This window comes from Mycetomoellerius zeteki, unplaced genomic scaffold, assembly GCF_001594055.1.
Source record: "Mycetomoellerius zeteki isolate Tzet28-1 unplaced genomic scaffold, Tzet1.0 scaffold149, whole genome shotgun sequence".
Taxonomy (NCBI): domain Eukaryota; kingdom Metazoa; phylum Arthropoda; class Insecta; order Hymenoptera; family Formicidae; genus Mycetomoellerius; species Mycetomoellerius zeteki.
In genome coordinates, this window is record NW_017256436.1 from 686571 (window position 1) to 705311 (window position 18741).

At 31.3% G+C, this 18741-nt stretch overlaps 2 protein-coding genes and 1 long non-coding RNA gene across 5 annotated transcripts; 1 reads left to right on the forward strand and 2 right to left on the reverse strand.

The window, feature by feature from the left end:
* Window positions 1-3177: 3177 nt before the first annotated feature.
* Window positions 3178-9893, forward strand: LOC108720404 (uncharacterized). 3 transcript variants are annotated; one of them, XM_018444408.1, is made up of 15 exons: window positions 3178-3911; window positions 5017-5060; window positions 5128-5199; window positions 5586-5730; window positions 6072-6202; window positions 6448-6582; window positions 6694-6858; window positions 6953-7041; window positions 7108-7285; window positions 7549-7777; window positions 8176-8337; window positions 8483-8637; window positions 8815-9050; window positions 9268-9472; window positions 9619-9893. In XM_018444408.1, the coding sequence occupies exons 3-15, from the start codon at window positions 5142-5144 to the stop codon at window positions 9864-9866; spliced, it is 2136 nt and encodes a 711-aa protein (XP_018299910.1). In that variant the 5' UTR covers window positions 3178-3911; window positions 5017-5060; window positions 5128-5141; the 3' UTR covers window positions 9867-9893. The 3 variants fall into 3 exon arrangements, with proteins under 3 accessions (XP_018299910.1, XP_018299906.1, XP_018299907.1); XM_018444404.1 differs by having other exon boundaries at window positions 4974-5199; XM_018444405.1 differs by having other exon boundaries at window positions 5017-5199.
* Window positions 9894-12918: 3025 nt separating this feature from the next.
* LOC108720259 (uncharacterized) lies at window positions 12919-13818 on the reverse strand. The gene is made up of 3 exons (XR_001936520.1): window positions 13805-13818; window positions 13615-13705; window positions 12919-13048 (listed from the first exon to the last, which is right to left on the reverse strand). It is a non-coding gene; the product is annotated as an uncharacterized lncRNA (long non-coding RNA).
* Window positions 13819-16474: 2656 nt separating this feature from the next.
* On the reverse strand, window positions 16475-18409 carry LOC108720258 (uncharacterized). Its single transcript, XM_073512017.1, is given in 6 exon segments — window positions 16475-16591; window positions 17140-17230; window positions 17410-17574; window positions 18018-18055; window positions 18155-18248; window positions 18250-18409. Coding segments are annotated over 6 exon segments (465 nt in total). The 5' UTR covers window positions 18277-18409; the 3' UTR covers window positions 16475-16541.
* Between the last annotated feature and the right edge of the window lie 332 nt (window positions 18410-18741).

An 18741-nucleotide genomic window follows, 5' to 3' on the forward strand; every position in this document is an offset into this window, starting at 1 on the left:
TTCTTCCTCCTCCTCCTTCTCCTCTTGTTTCACAGTGTCGCCTCTCGCACGTACCGGATTACGCGCTGCGACGAAGCTGGCTTGCTGTCAATCGCGCGAGCACACATTTTACGCGGGCGGTCGCGATGTCGTTCTCCTTTGTCGCGACTGACATTCAAGTGGCTCCAAGTTGTCACGGTTATATCCCGCGCATTCACTCTCCCCGTGGCGAGACACACGAAAATTTCACGTTAAAAACGGATACGATGAATGCATTGACAAGACGACCAAAAACGACGACAGTACCAACATCAAGCACAACTTCACAACTGCTCGCGGCGAATCGCACTACGTAAATGTACTACTTGCTCGCGTCCTAATTGCCTCAGCGCTCTCTTGTGAGTTAGACGTGAATTATCGTCGATAAAGTAATCTCCCTGTAATCCGACTTACTATTGGAGCAGTCAAGAGGTGCGCATCTTTGCTAAATTCGAGTGATTGTTGATAAGACAGTCCCTCTGTAATTATTTATATTTTATAATTGCTCAATCAATGCCAACTGTATACAATGAAAGAAATAAGAGAAATAAGAATTATTCAACGTATTTCAACCTACAAAAAATCAAATACACCAGAATACAGTTTCTGGTAGGTTGAAATCCTATTATTCGTTGCAAATTAGAACGTTTGAACTTTAAATATGTACCCCTTTAAAACTATTTTTAATATTAATTGTTGTATTATTAATATTAATGTATGTCTTAGATATTTTAAAATGTTCTTTTAATTTTTTTATCACACAATTAAGGATAATTTTTATATATTATTTGCTGTATTTTTGAAAAATTTTTTGATGATAGAATCAAAGCTATATCTCTTGTTAAATATATTTCAACTGCACACTGTAATATTATTATAAATTTTTGTTAACATATGAGTTGACATCTAATGTATTAGCGAATTCGATTGAATTACATATTGATGTTTATTAAAGCTGTGTTTCACACAACACAGACTGAAGGGTGTCCTACATGATCCTAACGTTTTCAAAGCGTATTTTTGATAAAATGGCTTTACGAGATTGTATTGTTTTAATCTGAGTGTAAAAAAATACACAGGTAAATAAAATATTTTATCTAATAGCACAATAATAAAGTGTATTGAGGATTTTGCGCTTTAACTCGTTTCTATATTTTTGTATTAACTTTCTATCTGCAATTTGGATCTATTTTGTCCAGCCCAAGTTTTTTGCTGTTCTAGACTTTCAAAAAATATAAAAAAGTTCAAGATTATTTTTCTATTACATATTAATAAATAGTTTTTAACTTAAATATAATAAAAATTGAAATTTGAGCAAAAATGAAGAAGAAATTTGCGAGTGAAATTTCGCTTGTGTCAAAAAAGACCCTGGTTGCAGATGGAATTAAACACATCTTTACATTAATTTATATAATACGATGTCATTAATTAATATACACCAGGGAGCATTGAGTGCGTTCAATTGAATTCGCTATACTTATATATTTGTTTTGTTTGGATATTTTATACACTTACATCTACGTTGATTTCTTTTCAACTAATTAACAATGATATTTGTTAAAGATATAAATAACGAAATATATATAATAAATGTTTTTGTAAACATTTCTGTTCATGCAATAAATATGCACTTTCGTTTAAATGCACTTTGCTTGTCATTTACTATATTACCTGTTTGAAATCCTACATGCCTTTACATACAATTCTATCTGTAATAAGGAAATGACTTTCATTTATACGGGCCAATGACATCGGTTTGCTCATCGGAAAACGATGAGATCGATTTACGTAAAATGATTGAATTGATCGGATCAATTGCTCTCATTGTTGCACATGCCATTCGGATTCCAAATCGCATTATGTAGATTGCAATACGAAAGAGCAATTGTATCACACGTAATTTAAAATCACTAAGCACTTAAAGGTTTTAAATTGGTGAAATGTGAAATAAAAGTTAAATAAGACAAAATAATTGAATAAAAAAGTTAAAATTCTAAAAGCTAAAAGAATAATTAAATAAAAAATCGACTCGAAAGGATCGATAAAGGTAATTTTGGGAGAGAAGAAAAAACAAAATAGAAATTAATGTTGTTCAAATTTAGTTTAATTTAAATAATATATAAATATATAAGAAACTTTAATCTGTATCTCTCATTTAGGAACATCTTGCGTAATTTATACTAGAGAATTTCATTGTATCTCTATTCCGAAACAATTGCTCCGTAGTTTTAAAGATACCATAAGCTCATAAACATCGGTAATGTTTATTTTACAGTTACTTCGCAAGTCATTGAGAAATGCGTTATTTACGTAAGACCGTCATACCCGCAGTTTGACGCATCTACTTCAAATAGACAAATCGACATGATTTCACTTACGTTTAGTAATAAAAATATTAGCATAATGTATGATAAGAACGAAAGTAAAACAAATACTTTCCGTTGAAAGTGAGATCGAAGACATTTATTTTGAAATGAATACATAATTCAGATTAGCCTCCAATACGTATAAATATTGTTTATAATTGCACTTTTTATTTAAAATCTACTTGCTTGTGAACAATTTTCTATAAAAATGGATTTTAAATAATTTTAAATAATAATTAAAATAAAAAGTTTAATTCAAACAAATCGTCAATTATTTTCCTTTACAATATAGTTTCTTTTAAATAATTCGTCAATGTCAAAATTAAAATTACCATCTAAAGATCTTGAGACATCCCAGAACATTCGAGTTATTTTGCAATAATCATTAATCTATTTGTTTCCAGAAAAGTATCTCTATCTAACGCACCATTATCGAACAACGAAATTCCGAGAAAGTAGCATGTAATTTCGTTATATCATGGATCGTTATTATATGTTCACGAAAGAATTCTCTCATTTTACGAAGTGCGTTAGATATGCCGTCTTGCTATATCGATATATGTGCCACTGGCTAACGAGCGTAAACGATGCCAGATAGTTACGTAAAATGAAGGACACAAGTTTCGATGTTCGCTATCGATACAGGCTTCCGATGCTTGTTCAATTTTAATGGCTACACCGTGGGAAACTACATTGTACTACTAACACTTGGAACATTTCACTAAACAGCTTTGGATAATCTATTAAATAATTTATTTTGAGATCTGTAACCAAATCTTTTTCTTATTTATCTCAAAATAATCCTTGTCTTCCATTGATTTTGATTTTTTGAAAATTGCTCCAAATATCACCTGGTGAACGATCTACTTTCTTTTAGATCTGCATACTATAATCACGCTAATAATTATCTAGACGCGATTCAATATTATATCTTTAACGTTATTTCAATAGCCAACAGCTCGTCTTTGTTTCACGTGAGCGTCGAGTACTTTTAAGCGATAACGATGCGACGAAGGCCGAATTTGTGTCAACGGTGAGCGAACGTCGCACACTTGGGCGGCGCGGAACATCCCAGATAATCGTTTGCCGACCTCGCCATCGTTCTTTTTTCTTTTTTTTTTTAACGACAATGCCGGTGAATGGATGGTCGCGCGGTGCCGGTATTTACCCAGCCGCATCCGATCGTTCGATCACACAGGCAGGCGGATGAAATGCCCCTCTGCTCTTCCTCGTATCCGCCGTTGTGGCACGATGCATGGCGATTGCTTTTCATTTCGTTACGTGTACGCTTCGCAGTTGCACGGTAAGCCGACACGTACCGGCGTTAATCTCACTCTCCGCTGGCAGAACGAAAGGATGGATGTCCATCGAGAGTGAATCGCGAGCGCGGCTCGATGAGAAGCGCATGAAGCTGAAGTCGCGCAGGAGGTGCTCCGATCTCTAACCCGGCCGACGATGCACGTCTCAGCTAAGTGTGACGATCGCTACTAGAAGAGCTCAATGACGGATCAGCGTTTGCACAAGAGCGTGAGTGAACGCTTCCAAAGTACAAAGTACAAAAGACTTGAACTCGCAATTTTTAAACGAGTTCTAGTCTCGAAGAGATCACGAGTTTCATCCTTGTTTTTGCACAAAGTATAAAAATCTTAGAATATATGAATCTATTTATCTTGTTCCAACATTTTATGTGGTTTATCTCTCGAACACGGTTTTTTTACTTAAAGCAATCTGTGTAAACATTTTTCTTTAAACTTTTTCTACAGAATATAAAAAGTATATCGTCACAAAAATACGGTTTTGTATTTTACAAGATGTTTATCTTTTAAATAAAACGTAACGTAAGATTATAAAACATAAACATGGTTTTAAAAACTTCTTTTTTACTCATGTTTTAAACTTATCAGCTAAATGCGCGATTACGTGTCAATGCAAAAATAGCTTAGCTATTATCTTTCGTTATTCTTCTCATTACCTACTGTTTTAAATATGAGTATTAAATATGAGCCATCATCAATGTTGTCATACATTCGGATCATCGATATTGTCACACATGTATTAATAATGCATTAGTGTGACTCCTTCGATTAATCAACTATGACTTAACACTTGACAATTTTTTAAAATCTTTACGAGCAAAAGGGAATGTTTGCTTCTCAAGAGAATATTTTGGATTGCAATTAAATAAAAAAATTTTTTTACTATGAAATGTAAATACGCACGCTATATCTGTTCGTATTCGATAGAAAAAATGACTTATATAACAAATAGAGATTATAGAAGGATTTATTTTATTAAACACACGAGTTTCAACAGAATTCGTGTTTTACGAAATAAATCCTGCTATAAGCCGCTATCGTGCAGATTACATTGTGTGCTTATGTTGTATTAAAAGATAGCGAAACTAAAAATGCAACGTAAAAACGGCATGCATAACGCGAGGAACTCGTTTATGAGAAACGTTGAAATTATCTTGAAACCTTGAAATTAGGAGGGAGAGGTCCTTAAAGAAACTATTGACGGATGATTGCGTTTGGCCGCTTTTCCACTCGACAAGTCTACGCGACCTAATGTCATGCGTGCCAATTTCAGCTTTTACACGTGATAACGGCGTTACGTAACGACGTTTGCACAGGTACATCAGTGACGCGATTAGAAGCAGGAGATGTCGTTCTGGAGGTAAAACAATCTGGGAAATTCTTGAAAAACAACCTCTTGCAATTTGGTCTTGCCCTGTTGTTTGCAGTGGAAACATACAAGATGACGACATTGCGTTTCGCCGGCACGATTTTCGTCTGCTGCCTTGTTTCGAGTACAGGTGAGCTTCAACGTGCGAGTGATGCACTGTGAAAAATATAGCTGGACATAAATGCATCGTAAAGTATGAAAAAAGGATTCTTTTTCGTCAAAATAATGAATAAAATTAATTAAATTAAGAGAAGAAATTTTAATTATTATACTTAAAAAATGATTTAAAAAAATTTTACTGATGTCTTTTTAGCAAAGATACTTTTCATTTCTGTCACCTTTTATTCACTTTTTAAGTTTGATTAGCAAAACAGTCGTCCACGTCTGTGAATTGCACGTACAATCGTGTTCTTTATCTAGAATCAGCGATAGTGCGTAGTGCATTGTGTAGGAATGACACAAGGCTGTTTACAACTGCAATTCACATTTTATAAAGCACGCACCTATGCCCTTCAGGTTGGTCTCAGAGTTGCCAGGATCAAGATACGGGATGGGAAAAGATCGCCGGAGCAAAGCCAGCAAATGCTGTAGAGACTGTAATTTACAAAAATGGTGTGACGTCTATAAGTAATAACGGTATCATCGCGCCTTGCTTTGATAGGTGATCCATCAAGTATCTCTTTCTTTCGTGTAGATTTCGTAATTACGTTTCAATGAATAAATTGCTTAGTTGTTCCGGGAAATTATAAGTAAATGCAGTCTTTAGATGAATTATGGATATTTTGCATACGTATATAGTTGTTCGTTAATAGATGCATTTAATGAATTATACATCTCTTGCGAAAATGAAAAATAGCGCTTTGATATCGCAACATCTTTTTTAAGAAAAATTAACGTTAAATTTTTGTGAAAAGTACTTATGTGAAGCAAACACAGTATTTACGTAGTTCTATTACGCACAAAAGTATGTAAATTTATCGTTTAAAAATTCGTCTATCACAGGTGTAAAAGTTTGAATTGCACAGCTTTCGTAGTCGACTTCGCGAGGAACATCTGCTACAGTGTGCAAGTAAAAAGTGAGGAACTCATTCCTGAAACGAATGCTACGCTTTTCAATAAGATTTGTGTTACAGGTAATAATAAAAACTATTTTTTGTTATGTATACAAAGTATTATTAAAATACAATTTATTTTTTGTTAGCTAAAATTTTTCTAATTTCTGTATTAGAATTTAAAGAGCTACATATGAATTTGCAATTGTTTTATAGAAGAAAATCTAAAGCATTGAAATAAAGTTTTATGATTTCTTATTTCTAGAAAAGAAAAACTAGAAATAATATTTCTGGAAATGCATTTTTTAATCTCTCTGCGTTTTCAGTCCCGCTGAGCTGCAAACAACAGCGATTATGGCAAGTAGAAAGAACCTTGGGAGCTGTTTTAAAAGAGGGACAGTCTGGCTGGTTCCATCAAGCATTACGGAGAAGCGAGTGTTACGAGAAGTGTCTACAAGCAGGTATGTCAAGTAATCGTGTGGATTGTGTCGAGTCCTAGTTATCAAATGAATTGAAATTTTCATGAAATTATAAGCTGTGCACGGTCAATTTGAATAATAAAGTGACCTTAGGGAACGAATGTGTATCTGCGCAATTTCGTACGGGCGAGCCTTTGTCAATCAATGATACCATTGGCACGTGTTCGTTGTCAAGGCTCGAAAGGGGTACCAGACCGCAAGCCTACAGATCGTCGATGTATCGGGACGAGTATCTGCAGGATCAGTGCCATAACATAAGTAAGTCGATAAGCCAATCTCTGTCTTTCTGTAAATCGTAAGATCGAGTTGCATTCGAATTAAATTTAATTTTTATGTATTCTCTCTAATATAGCGACGAAGAGCTATTGTTCCTACGCAGAATTTCGAAACGTATCATTGCCATACTCGGACGTGGCGTTACCAGGACTGGACGTAAAACAAGTATACCTTGTATTTTCTATTGTTTTTGTTGGCTGATTCATTTGTTACTAGATTACAATTTTTTAGTGCGAAGAGAGATGTGATCGTAGCGTGGATGGTTTCATGTGTAGAGCTTATACTGTCGATTATTCGGAGAAGAAACCGCTTTGTCTCCTACATTCCGACAGTACAATCGGTCTTGGAGTCAGTTCATTGATTCCCAGACCTAACGTGATCTACAGGGAGCAAGAACCTTGTATAGATCGTACGTTTACAATGTGGATAGTTTTACAAATTTCAGCCATAAAATTTCAAAAATCAAATAGTAATCGATTTATAGTTTAAAAAAGCGAAAAGATGGAATATATGAAATTCATAAAAATTATAATTAAACATAAGATCTTGTTCAATGACTTGAAATATTAATTTATTTTACATTATATACATGCTAGTTGCTGTTTTATTTATTAAAATCTATAAATTTTATTGTTCATTTATTTTCCATACTGGCACTGTCTTGTTTTGCAGTGAAAGTGGAATGTGGCGAATCAACAATGACAATAATACTGACTACTGCGGAGCCCTTCATAGGACGGGTGTACGCGAATGGATATGGAGATGTTACGACTTGCAGCGTTAATGGTATTGGGAAAAATGTAACGATATTAAAATTGCCGCTGCCAAAGAAAGAGGAAATTGACAAGCCTGACCTCGTATGCGGTCTTACACCCGCGTTTTCCATCAGCAACGAAAATCGGTACTTGCTCTCGAAATCATCTAATTGAATCAATTCAAGGAAAAACTATTTTATTGAAGTATCTAAAAATTTAAGTAGATACAAATCTGAAAATGCTTTTGTTGACTATCAAAGTAGTTATGTAAGAAACTAAAGTATGTACTTAAGTTGCAAAAAGTTCTTTTTTTATCAACCAGCTTAAACGTCTTACATAAAAAAATGATTTTGAGTTTAATTGAACTATTTTTAGATCTGTATCTATTGCTACATTTTTAAATATTTCAGTAAAACTGTTCTTTCCTTATTTGTATCACTATCAAGTGCGATAAAAAAAATGAAAATGATTATACTATAATATTATAATATATTAATCGAATTAAAGGCTAACTTTACTAAGCTACCGAATCTTGTTTTTTCAGGACGCACACGTTGATTTGGGGTATCATTGTGATACAGTATAATCCAATCATTCAGCGATTGGGAGATCAGTCAGTGAGAGTCGGATGCACCTTAGATGAGAGTGGTCTTCCGGAACCGAGAAACGTGACCGTTCATTCGAATTTCTCTTTCGAGGACCCAAAGTAAGTTTAGTTTTTTTAATTCTTACAGGATAGCGTTCACAATTGTTTCAAATGACATATTCACTTAAATTGCCATCTGATGCAAAACCATCCCGATACTGTGACAAGTGTCCCCGATATTCCGGCTCTGGTTATTCTTTTGTAGCGCAGGCGTACCGCCGGTTGGCTCAATTGTAGTGAACGTTTCGTCCGAGGTGCCAGTGGTGACGATGAGGATTCTCAACGAAAGCAATATGGACGCTGTCGTTACCCAATTGGGAGAGAAGTTAACTCTCAGAATTGAAATTCATCCCGTAAACGGTATCTTTGTTCTCTTACTAAATTTTCAATTCAAATTTCCTTTAATAAGAGTATTGTAGCATTAATAATTTTTTAATTAAGAAATATTTAAAATTAACTTTTCGTAAATTTAGTTTCAGTTGCATTAAATATATTTTATTTTGAAAAAAATTATATTATAATTCTTTGGTTTGACAGGAACTTATGACATCGCAGCTGGACACCTCGTAGCTAGTAGCGCATCCGGAGAATCCTCGTATCTTCTTCTTGACGAAATTGGATGTCCAACAGATCCGGCGACCTTTCCCGCGCTATTGAAGGATCCAATCGATAATCGATCTTTGATCTCAACATTTACTGCCTTCAAATTTCCTGACAGTCAAATCGTTCGATTTAACGTCATTGTTAGATTTTGTATCGAACAATGTGAGCCGGTAAACAAACTACATATTCTTTTTAACATCATTTCAAGTTCTTTAAGTCATGATTGTATTTTAGGATATAATATTAAAATATAATAATAAAATTCTTTTTACATAAAAGAATATTAATAACATTTCTTTAATAAATAAAAATAATTTAGTATCTTTGTACAAATTAGTTAGGTTAATTAAAGAGTGAGAAAATTTGAAATTTATGATTTCTTTGAAGGCCATATGCAGAGGAGGACAACCATCGTATGGCAGGAAGCGGCGGTCGATCGGGGAGCCAGTCACTGCCGAGGTAACTGAAATTTTCAGAAACCTCACTCCCGTGGAATTACCATTAGAACTATCTATCGTCGTTCAAAGTCCAGTGATAACGGCAGACCATTTATCCAGGGAAAATCCTGATACGCTTTTGATCACCGGCGGAAGTGAGTTTAATATCGATATCGCTACGTCCTGCAAGCGTCGGAAACTTCGATTCTAGAAATTTGATTTTTGCACTTTTAAAGTCTAGATAATAAAGTTATACGACAGAGCTAACGGAGCTACACAAGTTTTGTTTTTTTTTTTCCAGAATCTGACAGCCTCTTTTGCGTGGACGCGAGTTTAGCTCTGGGTCTTTTGATCTTTTGGTTAATAATTCAAATTGCACTCACCGCTGGTTGCATTATAGCCGTTCGTCGCTACAGAAAAATGGCTGTAGAAGCCGAAGAAGACAGAGCTCAGATATTGGCGAGACATCTTTACGGGATTCACGGAGGAAACTTTGAAATCGCACGAAGGGTTAGATGGGCCGATCGAAACGATTCCTCAATCGGATAGATTCATTTTCTGCATTTTTCAAACGCAAGGGCAATTTAAATATTATTAATATAAAAAGTTTTAAATAAAGTTAAAACAATAAAAAATATTATTACACTTATAATAAAATTTTTTTATCGTAAAATTTTAAAGTAATCACTAGTCATATTTTCTATTTTAGGACTTTAATTACATACTTTATTATTTGTGATGTGGATTTATTTATTTTATTAAGAATAAGAAATGGTTTTCTCAATTTGATTTTTTAAGAAATTTTATTTTTTAAAAGTCATTAATTTTATTTAAAACAAAAATTAAATTTTATAAAAGGAATAAACCATTCCCACCAATTTAATATATATACTTTTTGTATTAACAATTTAAATATCTAATAAAAGCCCATTATAATTTGTTTGATGTTGATAATGTTAATTTTAAAATCATTTAATGTAAAAAGATTATATAAAAATAAAGTCAATAAGCTCTTATTTTTGCTTATGAAACAATTAAATATGTTTGTTACATATTATACAGTACACACGTTACGGTGTGTACATACGTAAGTGATTCATATATGAACGAGACTTTTTTTTGTGTTGAATACAAATCAATGTTAGTAGATGTATTTACACTGATTGTGAATGACAAGTAAGGGCGTCTACTCATGCTCGATATAGTTGTGGCCTCATGGAAATTGTTTCTGTAGTTATTGTCGCGATGTCCGAACACTTCGAACAAATGAGCAAATACTTCTACCTGTCACTCAATATAAAAACATCTACCAACACCCATTATCAGTATAAAAACACCTATCGATTTGTATTCATACAAAAAAAGTTTCGTTCATATTCGAATCATCCTCGTATGTTTATTTTTCTTAAGTTTGCCAATTTTACATTAAAACATTTATTATCATAAACTGTATTATAATGAAAATTGTAAGTTATCCAGTTTCGTCTGTTGTACACTTTCCATGATCTTTCGGTTTTACGTCTGTAAATATAAAATATTGTATGTTGAATATATATTTTACTGCGTTCGCAATCGCACTGCCTTGTACTGTAATTATATGTAAGAAGTTTTTATTATTTTATATATTTTATAGGACAAAGATTGTTAAATGTATAAATATGTCCGGTAAATATATTTGCTGTTGCAAAATCTGTTAATGCTAGAACAACCGAGGACATTTAGAAGAATGATTTTCTTTTTATGTTATGTGTATATGATGTATATATATAAAAAAAAAAAAAACTCTTACGTAATTTTATCTTTTTTCCTCATAATTTACATATTAATATCAATTTTCGTCTTATAATTAATATAACTTAAAAGATTTAAGCAATAATAATAATAATAAAGGCAGTTAAAAAAATTGATAGAAACTACGTGACTTATTGAAAAATATTAAAACAACTAACTTGATCGTTCTAGCGTTAAAATGAAAAATTTGTCTCCGAGACATTGTCATTCTGATAGAAAGCTTGTTTTACATTGTTACCACGCATATATCTTTCATATAGTAAAATAAATACAATTGTTAAATAAAATAATGTCTCTATTTCACCTATTCCACATCGTTGCTCGCAATGCAATTTTCTTAGATTGCTATAAGTAATGTATCACAAATGAGATCGAATTCCAATGTCGTCTGTGACAATTAAAAATGCCATTATAAGTTCAATATTAAATTTATTTTTCAGAAGTAAATGAAAAGTATATTCAACAAGTAAACAACAAGTAAACAATATGGTGACGAGTTACTTTTCAAAAGCAACTCTCTCAACTCTTTAGCGTTTAATTAGTTATTTTTAGTGTCATAAAAAATTGCAACGTCATTACCAAATCGTTATTATAAAAAATAACGACAAAAGTAGCAGCCTTACTTACTTCCCATCCTATTTGTTTCATCCAAATTCTTTTCATTTATAATTGCATCTGTGTAATATCGTACAGCAAGCTTTCGTCAATCAACGATTCCATCCATCGACAGGCATTCGTTGTCGTGGAGAACTGCAAGACCGCAAGTTTACAGATCATCGACGTATCGAGATGAGTATTTACAGGATCAATGTCATAACATAACTAAGTAAATTAATCGATCTGCCTTTCTGCAAATTGCTAGATCTAGCTGCATTTGAATTGAATTTAACTGGTACGTGCTGGTATAATGAAGATCGGTTTCGCGGAATTTCGAAACGTATAATATTATTGGCAATACTCGGGCATGCCGTAACGAGACCAGGGTACCTATCATGGAACATGTACCAGGGTACCTATCATGGAACATTTAAGTATATATGTCTCATATAAAGTATGTAAAATTATCTGCATTATAAACGTTTACTTATACTTCTCGCACAAAAAAAACACTGATCGAGTGAATCGAGTTACTCAGAAGAACAGCCGAAAATATAAAGAATATTTAATACCTGCTTTATGTTCAGAGCATCTATCATGGAACAAAGGCGGAATGAATTCTAGGGAAAACGGAATAATTCCGATCGGAATTCATTCTGATTTTGTTCCATGATAGATGCTCTGAACATAAAGCAGGTATTAAATATTCTTTATATTTTCGGCTGTTCTTCTGAGTAACTCGATTCACTCGATCAGTGTTTTTTTTGTGCGAGAAGAGATGTGACAGAGCAACGTTTCATATATCGTCTGCGTATATCAATTATTTAAACTCTAATCGCTCTGCCTACTGCATTCCGATAGGACAATCAGTCTTGGAATAGTTGGAATTACTTCGCTATAATTACCAGACCTGATCTATAAGGAGCAAGAGCTTTGTCTAGACAGTATAAGTATACATTTATAATGCAGATAATTTTACATATTTTCTATGAGACATATATACTTAAATACATATATATCTGCATATTAACAATAATAAAATTTAAATACCATAAAGCACATTTACATAATTTGTTTGATATTTATAATGTTAATTCTAAAACCATTCAAAGTAAAAAGATCAAAGAAAAAGTCAATAAACAGTTATTTTCTATTATAAAGCAAATAAGTATATTTAATACATATAATATTATACATACATTATGGTGTGTAAACATGTTTATTTTTCTTACATTTGCCAATTTTGATTAAAACATTTATTATGATAAATTGTATTACAATGAAAACCATAAGTTATTCAGTTGCACATTGTATACAGCTTCCAGAACATTTTACTGTTACATCTGTAAACAAAAAGTATTGTATGTTGAATATTTTAATCACATCGTTTACAATCGTATTGTCTTATGTCCTGATTATATATAGGATTTTTTGTCATTTTATATATTTTTTAGTGCAAATATTATTAAATATGATTGGTAAATTAATTTGCTATTGTATTATTCATTAATGCTGGAATCGAGACTATTTAGAAGAACGATTTTCCATCCATCTTGTATGTAAAAAAGAAAATTTTTTTTGTAATTTTAGTTTGCAATTTTAATTTGCATATTAGTAACTATCAATTTAATTACTTCAAAAATATAATTAATGTAACTTCAAAGATTTGAACAACAACAATAATAATAACAATAAAGATGGATTAAAAGAATTGACAAAAAGAATCTCTTTGTCTTATTGGAAAACATTAAAACAATCAGTTTGACTGTTCTAGTGATAAATCAAAAAATGTCTTTAAGATCATTGTTACACTAATAGAAAGCTTGTTTATGTTACTATCATGTATGTGTTTTTCATATAAAAAATAAATAACTATTAAATATAATGAAGTTTTAATGAAGTATCTTACTTTTTCCACAACATTGCGCGCATTGTAGATGTGATCGATTTATATAAGTAATTTCGTCTGTACCACAAACAGGATCGTAAATTAATATTATCTGTCAAAAAAATGCCGTTATAGGTTTAACATTAAACTTATTTTTCAGAAAAAGATGTAAAAGATTTTTAATTATAATAATAAAAAATTATAGTTATACATTGCATTCCTGAGCTGAGAGGGATAAATCGTCACTTTGCTTAGATTGTCTGTAAGCCATTGGACTGTTACCATCCACCTGAACTATTTCTGCTGCGTTATCCAAATTCTATAATGTTTATCGAATTAAACTTCCAAATATTAAATTCCCGATTTTTTTTTAAATATAACGGAAATATTACTTTCAAAAATACAAAATTGTACGAAGCATTTTACACGATATTGATTTCAGAATATTAAAATAAATATTAAAATATGAATAGAGTATGTGCAAACTTTTCATTATAATATTTTCATTCATATGGAACAAATAATATAAGAATATCATTGTTATATAGAAAATATTAATTATTAAGAACTCAAACGATCCACGAACATTATGATATATCTGCATCATAGCTTATTGCACTTATTGTTAGCATAGAACATGATTATATTTTTTGACATTATAACATATTCAAATGTCTTGAATCGTTTAAATATTTATTCATTTGTCTCCTACAACAGATCGCACGAAAAAATATTTACTTACTTGTTGAATCGCGTGATAAGAAACGGCGATGCAGCAACTGTAAGAATTATACAATACAGTGGAGATATTAGAATCAATTAATTGATGCATAAACAATTCGCAACATGCATGAAATATTTGAAATAATTTTCTTACTCAGCAACAAATAAAATAACATTTTGTTAAAATTTGCCTGATCAAAGATCACCAGTTATCGATGTTATATGTTATTTTATGTGATCTAACTTAAGGTAATCTACTAACAGAAATTTGTCGAGCTACTGTTGGCAGTATCATGTTGCGCTTCCTTTTATGGAACTAGTTGTTAATTGGTGGCTATATCGTAATGTAAGCGTATGATAAAAAAATTGCTCAATACACTTATTGCATGCTAATTTTCAAACTTTGTGTAACAATGGAAGACTTTGAAGTACTAAAAGGAATTATATGTGTATAGAAAACAGCAATATTAAAAAATTTTTTTAATATTTATGCGATGTTGATAACTGGCGGCTTTTTAACCAAAATGTTATTTTATTGCTGAATAAAAAGATTATTTCAAATACTCGCGTTTCGTGTATCAGAAACGTTATGCTTATGTATCAATTAATTAATTCTATAATATCTCCATTGTGTTGTTTATTATTTAATTCTTGCAGTTGCAGCATCGTCTTTTCTTATCACTGCAATTCAAATTTCTTACAAATTTTTAACAAAATGTTATTGAACTAGTAATATCAAAATCTTGAAAGTACAAAAGTTTATCATTACGTTAATAAATAGACGTTGTATATAAGTCTGTAATATTTAACATGCCGGTTTTATCATTGTATAAATAAAAAATAATAATAAAGCAAAGAGATAAAATAAAATAATGTCACACAATTTTATCAGCGTTAAAAATATCGCAATTATCTTCACCTACATGTCATATTTATTAATCACATGGAAACGATACTATGTATCTGTGCAATATTGTACGGCCTTGTGTCAATCAACGATACCATTGACAGGTAGTCTGTTGAGGCAGCAGTTGTTGAGACTCGAAAGGGGAATAAGACCACAAGTTTACAGAACATCGACGTATCGGGATGGGTATTTACAGGATCAGTGTCATAACATATGTAAGTGTATAAATGGATCTGCCTTTCTGCAAATTGCAAGATCTAGCCGCATTCAAATTGAATTTAACTTGTACATACTAATATAGCGAAGGCTATTGTTCCTATGCAGAACTTCGGTACGTATTATTACTTGGACGTGACATTATCAAGACTGCGGATGTATGTAAAACAAATATTTCTGCTGTTCCTGTGAGCGAGCTGATTCACTTTGTTAATAGATTGTTTTCTTTTTAATGCGAGGGAATGTGACGCAGCTTGGATGATTTTACATGCAGAGTCTATTGATTATTGAGATTATTCGAATGAGGTTCTGTCTACTGCATTTCGACAACACAATCGATCTTAGAGTCAATTCGATAGTTACAAAAAAAAACGAAAATTTAAGGAGTCAAAGTTTTGTTTATATTATATGTTTATAGTTTATAATGCAGATAGTTGTATAAACGTTGACTACAAAATTGTAAGACGAAGTATAATTGACTCTTGATTCAAATAATAAGCGGAAAGATAAGTTATATAAAATTCACAAAAATTATTATTAGACATAAAGTTCCGCGCGATGATCGAAAATATTCACTTATTTTACATTATATACATATTGATCGCTATTTAATTATTAAAGTCTTTGAATCTTATTGTCGTACATTTTATTGTCTTGTTTCACAGTAAAAATGGAGAGCAAAAATTCCGCAGCAGTCAATACGTCAACTATGACATACTGACTGCTGCGGAATTTTTAGTAGAATGAACGTACATACATAAGTCATCAAGAAGACATTGAGATCTACAGCGTTAATGGAAAAATTGAGAAAATTGTATTTTTTTGAAGAAGAAAATGACAATATTAAAATTAATAATGAACACAATAAATATAATAATGAACACAACAATAGGATTCCCGAAATTCAATAATAACAAATTAATGAAGGATATTACAATTGCCAAAGGAATAACAATTCAATAGGCCTAACATTGCGACATGAAAATTGCCATACTAAAATGTATATATTACACAATGTATAAATATTTTTCTTTATACGTTTATAAATATTTTATCAAAATATTTATTACCGTGAATTGTATTGTATAATGTAAATCGTTTGTTATCCAGTTCGGCTTGTTGAACAGCGTCCATAATAATTTAATGTCACGTCTGTAAATATAAATTATTATGTGTTAAGCATTGTAATGCGTTCGTAATTACACTATACTTTATACTGTAATTATGCATAGAAGTTTTTATTATTTTATATATTTTATAGGACAAAGATTATTAAACGTATAAATATATATGTGCTAAATACCTACTTTTGCTATTGCAAAATTTATTAATGCTAGAACAATCGAGAATATTGAAAAGAATTGTCTTCCTTCTATCTTATTAATATAAAAAGAAAAAACTTCCCCATCTAGATTTAAATAAGGAAGTCTTTTCTTTTTTCCTTAATGTATGTACAAAAAAATATATAAATATAAATATAATATGGTAGTGTACATTAATATATTCAATTTACAATATAACTTCAAGGATGTAAGCACTAAGCAATAATAATAATAAAGATAAATCAAAAGAACTGATAAAAACAATCTAAGACAAATACCAATTAGTGGACATGACCCAATTATTAGACAAAATGACAAAAATTAAACATTAATTTATTATATGTATGTTTTAAATATTAATTTTATGAAGCATCTCACCTTTCCCACAACGTTGCGCGCAGCCTAATCTTCCTGGATTAACGTAATCAGCGTTGTCCGTACCACAAACAGGATTATATTCGGTCGTCACCTATGATAAGAATGATATTTACAGAGAGAAAGAGAGAGAGAGAAAGATTCAATATTAACAATAAGATTATTTTTCAGCAGTAGATGTAAAATTTATTTAACAAAATTTTCTCTTGAATTAAAAATTGTTTTGAATAAAGTTACGTTGAGAGATTTCAGTGAGAAAAGAATTATAATTACCGGACAGTTCATTACGCATACATTATATATATTGTCAAGTATAATAGAAGAGGTAGTTGTGGACGTTGAAGTAATTCTTTGTTGTCCATTGGATTCGGAAGCCACTGGACCGTCAAAGATGAAACCATCTACTTGAGCCATCTCCACAGATGCGTTATCCAAATTTTGTGATATACACACATACATTTATCAAATTACACTTCAAATATTAGATCCTCGACACTTTTTTTTTAGAAAATACAGAAATATTATTTTCAACAAAATTATATAGATAACTTTACAATATTGGTTTCAGGATATTAAAATAAATACAATATTAAAATATAAACAAGTATGAATGCGATCATCTCTTGTTTTAATCTCTCTGTTCATAGAGCGTAAAATAAAGATATTATTGTTACATAAAGGAAATCCTAATTAAGAATTAATCGACTCACAAACGTCATGATGTGTCTGTGTCATCACTTAATTACTGTGCTTACAATACAAGCAGTGCTTACAGTACAAGACATGATTATACTTCTTGACAACGTATGCAAATGTTTAAAATCATTAAAATATTCTCCCCTACAAAAGAATATTTTGTATATTAAAGAATGTTTACTTACTTGTGGAAACGCGATAATGACAAACGGCGATGCAGCAACTATAAGAATTATTCAACATGATTGAGATATTAGCACTAATTGATCTATAAGAATAACATTTCGCGTCATGTACAAAATGTTTAAAATAGTTTTCTTACTCAATAATAAATAAAACAACATTTTGTTAAAATTAGTTTGATGAGAAATCAGCAATCGACGTTGTGTGATGTCCAAGATGATATTCTGAATATAAATTCGAGGATCTACTGTTTAGCAGCATTAGTTGCGCTTGCTTTTATATAGAACCGGTTGCCAACCAACGGTTCTGTCTACAATGCGCGCAAGTATAAGCGAACAGGAATTCCCCAATATAATGATATGACCTATTCACTAGCTGCATAATAATTTTCAAATTTTTTACGAAAATAAAAGATTAAAAAATAGTGAAAATTAATATCTTTACAATATAAAAGATATTTTAAAATTAAAAAAACATTTGATGTTATTACTCAAATTCTTTTTCTAACAAAAAGTTATGAAAACAGTAATGTTAGAATATTGAATAAGAATTCATTAGTACATTTAATAAAAAGAAAAACCTTTAAGAATTCAGATTGTCTCGTTTCAACAAGTGAGCATTCATTTGTCAGATTTATTCTTATTATGCACAAGAATGTTAATAATATTGTATCGACATAATTATTACCTTTGCAGTCGCGTTTTTGGCAACTATAATAGGATTGTA

Coding starts and splice junctions, on each gene's coding strand:
- LOC108720404 (XM_018444404.1), top strand. CDS start 3,885: ATGACGGATCAGCGTTTGCACAAGAGC. Junction 8,338..8,482: donor TTCTCTTTCGAGGACCCAAA/GTAAGTTTAGTT, acceptor ATTCTTTTGTAG/CGCAGGCGTACCGCCGGTTG. Junction 9,473..9,618: donor GCTTTTGATCACCGGCGGAA/GTGAGTTTAATA, acceptor TTTTTTTTCCAG/AATCTGACAGCCTCTTTTGC.